The following is a 4,423-nucleotide window of genomic DNA, read 5'->3' on the forward strand; positions in this document are numbered from 1 at the left end:
TTTTTTTTTTTTTTTTTTTTTTTTTTGAGACAGAGTCTTGCTCTGTCGCCCAGGCTGGAGTGCAGTGGCGCGATCTCAGATCACTGCAAGTTCCGCCTCCTGGGTTCACGCCATTCTCCTGCCTCAGCCTCCTGAGTAGCTGGGATTACAGGCGCCCGCCACTGCGCTCAGCTAATTTTGTTTTTGTATTTTTAGTAGAGACGGGGTTTCACCGTGTTAGCCAGGATGGTCTTGATCTCCTGACCTCGTGATCCACTCGCCTCGGCCTCCCAAAGTGCTGGGATTACAGGCGTGAGCCACCGCGCCCGGCTATTCCAACTTTCTTTGAGGAATCTGGGTATCTCACCCTGCCAAAAAGAACTTCCCTTAACGGTGATGAGAAAGGTTAAGCTGCCTGGGAGAAGATGGTAAAGTGAGTAAAGGTTCTTCTTAATACTGCCATCTTACTTTTGCCTCAGGTATCAGCCTGATCAGGAGACAAAGACTGGGGAAGAAGTGGAGTTGCAGGAGGAGCCGATAACTACTGAATCAGAGAAGCTGACCCTATGGGGACTATTTTGCCCATTCAACTCCATCCCCACTCCACTCTCTGGCCAAGTTGTCTATGTTTGTTCCTCATTGCTTGGTGAGCAGTGGAATTTTTCTGGGGTGGCTCTGAGGTCAGCGTAATTGGGTGGAAGCGTGTGGCATTTCGTGGCTGAGGAAGAACTAGAGAGACAGCGACTGTCCTTGGAATGGGGTTTCTAATGTCTTAGCATGTTGGTCTTAAGAGTTGGTTTTGATGTCTTTCAACTGGACCTTTGAAGCTGTCCTGCTGACCGCTGTTTGCCTGGTGCTGGCCCAGTGGTCAGTTCCATTGCTTTCTGGAGACCTGGTGTGGATTGCAGTGGTTGTGCTGCTCCTGCTGCTCATTATTGGGATCACTGTGGTCATCTGGAGACAGCCACAGAGCTCCACTCCCCTTCACTTTAAGGTAAATAAACTCTCTCTTTTTCCCTTGCCAGCCCATCTTGGGAGAATAGGCTCCAGATATCTTGAGGTCTAATAAAGTTTATAGATATTCTTTAATTGAACATGAAAGGGAAGATATAGGAGGTACCCAGGCCAAAGACTTCTTCTCTGACCCTCTTTAGTTCCTTTCCAGTTCCATTTACCCAAACTGCATATTCTTGAAGTCTCATGAGGTATGCTAAATGAGCAGCCACTGAAATGCAGAGGATAAGTAAGAGTTGGATTCGCCCTTTTCTGGCCTACATAGGATAGGGATCTCTTTCTAGGTCACCCTGTGGTATGTACAAAGAAGATTTTACTTTGCTTTCAGGTGCCTGCTTTGCCTCTCCTCCCACTAATGAGCATCTTTGTGAATATTTACCTTATGATGCAGATGACAGCTGGTACCTGGGCCCGATTTGGGGTCTGGATGCTGATTGGTAGGTATCTACTTGGGAAGAGTAGGCTTCTTTGGTGTCCTAGCCCAACTCCTTTCCCTCTTGGTCTCAAGTAGGAGACCTATGAAGCCTTTACACCCCCACCTCACAGCTACCTTTCCCCACTAGGTTTTGCTATCTACTTCGGCTATGGGATCCAGCACAGCATGGAAGAGATTAAGAGTAACCAACCCTCACGCAAGTCTAGAGCCAAAACTGTAGACCTTGATCCCGGCACTCTCTGTGTTCACTCAGTTTGACATCGTCACACCTAAATGCTGCCTGGTCCCCTGCACAATAATGGAGAGTACTCCTGACTCCAGTGACAGCTAGCCCTCCCCTGTGATGGTGGTGGTGGATACTAATACAGTTCTGTATGATGCGAAGGATGTGTCTTTGCTATTTCTTGTCTATTTTAACCCGTCTGCTTCTAAATGATGTCTAGCTGCTTACCAACTTTAAAAAATGATATTAAAAGAAAGTAGAAAAATAAACTGTGTCCTGTTTTTTGCTTGCTAAAGATGTAGAGCCTGACTTTTAAGAGTGAAGAGCCTCAGAGAAGTGTCCTTTGTGTTTTCTCCAGTTACCACAAAAGCATCTGCTGTGCCTGCGGGTGCTTCTTGTTGAATCAGGGTTTGAGGAGGGTGGTGTAAGTAGGTAGCCATCCAGTCCAGTCACACTTAAAGGAATGGTCTTGAGATAAGTTTTTCCCTCATTACACTAAAGGTTAGGCTCTGGATAAGTAGATAGCAACACTTGTCTTTGGGATTGGGGTGGACTCTGATAGCGACACTGACATTGGTCAGGGCCTGCACTGAAGCTATTGGCTTCTGTTCCACCTCTTCTAGTTGGACCAGTCCCACACTCCTGTGACTGCCTGAGCATCAGAAATTTTGGCTGGGGTGTTTGGCTGCTGGGAGGGGTGGATAGTCAGGGGATTTGGTAAGGGACCACATATATTAATATATGGGTACTGATTGCTGCAGAAGTAGTAGGAAAATAGAGGTCAGAGCTCTGCTCAGACCAAGAACTATTCACTCATCCATTTATTCAACAAACATAGGTGAAGCTCCTAGAAAACGTTAGGTCCTGTGCTGGGTGCTGGGGATACAAATGTGAGTAAAACATAATCCCCGCCCTCAAGGAACTCACAGTCTTGTGGAGGAGACAAGCAGGTAAACATGACTCCAAAACAATGTGATTTGTACCAGGACAGTGCAGAGAGCTGTGGAAGCACAAAGAAGGACATGCTTGACCTGAGTCTGCAGTAGATGCTTAAGAAGTGGACTGAGGGAAGGGCTTGACTGTCAGTGTACAGTGTGCAAGAAACCACAGAAGTATGAAAAAACAGATTCAAATTGTGTTTGGGGTGTAGCATACAGTTTAATGTGGCTGGAGGGTAGCATATATGCAGCTGTGGTAAAAGATAAAAGGCTGTATACATGGCCTTGTATACTAAGGAATTTAGATGTTATAAGTGTGTGTGCGGAGAAAAAGAGGTGGGAAGGCTAGGTGTGGTGGCTCATGCCTGTAATCCCAACATTTTGGGAGGCTGAGGTGGTTGGATCGCTTGAGCCCAGGAGTTCCAGGTCGGCCTGGGCAATATAGTGAGACCCTGTTCCTACAAAAAATATAAAAAATTAGCTGGACATGGTGGTGCACATATGTAGTCCCAGCTACTCAGGAGGCTGAGGTGGGAGGGATCCCTTGAGCCTGGGAAGTTGAGTTTGTAGCAAACTGTGATAGTGCCACTGTACTTCTGCCTGGGTGACAGAGTGAGACTCTGTTTCAAAAAAAAAAAAAGGTGGGGAGCCACTGGACAACTCTAAGCAGGGGAATGGTTGGATTTGTGAGTGTGAGTCTGGCAGCAGTAAGGAAGATGGCTTGGAAGTGAGTGGGACAAGCTAGAGCAGGAAGATAACAGCTACCATTTATTGAGCATTTATTATATTCCATTACTCTGCATACAATCTCATTAAGTCTTTTCAATAACCCTATGAAATAGATGTCAAGGTAGTTATTTTTTGCAAATGAGGAAACAGGCTTTAGGTGAGGAATATGCTTTAGGTCACATAATGTAGAAAGGTCAGAGCCAGGAAAGAAGCCCAGTTTTGTTTGACTCTGCAGCTTATACTCTAATCACTATGCAACATTGCTAGTACTAATTGGCTATGTCATTTGGGCAAAATATTTCAGAGTTTTGATCAGTTGAATGCACAGAGTAAAAAAGAAGTGAGTGACATCTGGGTAAAGTTTCTAGGTGAATGACCAAACCATTAACTAATATAAGGGAGCATAAAAGGAAAAGAATATTTGGAAAATAATAATTCAGTTCCAGGTATGATGAGTTTATAAACATACATGTGCTTTTAGCTTCATATGCAGGTGAAGATATACAGTCCTACAATTGAAATTTGGAGCTAGGATAGAGGTCTGGGCTAAAGTTATAGATTTAGGAGTCAACAACTCAGAGGACAATATAATGTGATAGAGGCTGTGTGGGGCCAAAGATGACCTTTGGGCAAAATAAACTAAATCAAAACAAGAAAAGTATTTTGCAGCACAAATTGTATAATTTCCTTTATACACAAACAGCTCTTACAGATCAATAGGAAAGAAATGAACAACCTGATAGAAAAATTAGCAAAGGTTGTAAATAGTTTTCAGAAAAGAATATAAAACACCAACAAATAGAAGAGGGATGCTCAACTTCACTATTAAAGAAGTACAAATGAAAACAAACATGAGGTGTTAGTTCTTACCTTACAGACTGACAAACAAATTTAAATGACTAGGCAAAAGTGAGGCAATAAAGAAAGTGAGGCAAAAGTGAGGGTAAACAGGCAGTCTCATGCATGATGGTGCTATACATTCTTGTAACTTTTGTGGCAGGCAATTTGATGACAAGAATTAAAAACACATTCCTTTTCTTCTGACAATTCCACCTCACCACCTGAATTTTAAAATTTACATATGTATAGGAAAAAATTTACATA

The 4,423-nt window shown here is 43.7% G+C and overlaps 1 protein-coding gene across 2 annotated transcripts in view; it reads left to right on the forward strand.

Annotated features, from left to right (window-relative positions):
• Positions 1-1,921, forward strand: part of SLC7A3 (solute carrier family 7 member 3) — an 8,302-nt gene extending 6,381 nt beyond the window's left edge. For both annotated transcript variants that reach the window (XM_017847721.1, XM_017847722.1), the window contains exons 9-12: positions 459-625; positions 807-973; positions 1,322-1,430; positions 1,557-1,921. In XM_017847721.1, the coding sequence (XP_017703210.1) occupies positions 459-625; positions 807-973; positions 1,322-1,430; positions 1,557-1,687 (574 nt within the window). In that variant the 3' untranslated portion in view covers positions 1,688-1,921. The remainder of the gene's footprint in view (positions 1-458; positions 626-806; positions 974-1,321; positions 1,431-1,556) is intronic.
• Positions 1,922-4,423: the final 2,502 nt, after the last annotated feature.

The sequence above is a fragment of the Rhinopithecus bieti genome, unplaced genomic scaffold (genome assembly GCF_001698545.2).
Source record: "Rhinopithecus bieti isolate Rb0 unplaced genomic scaffold, ASM169854v2 scaffold_30839, whole genome shotgun sequence".
In the NCBI taxonomy this organism is placed as follows: domain Eukaryota; kingdom Metazoa; phylum Chordata; class Mammalia; order Primates; family Cercopithecidae; genus Rhinopithecus; species Rhinopithecus bieti.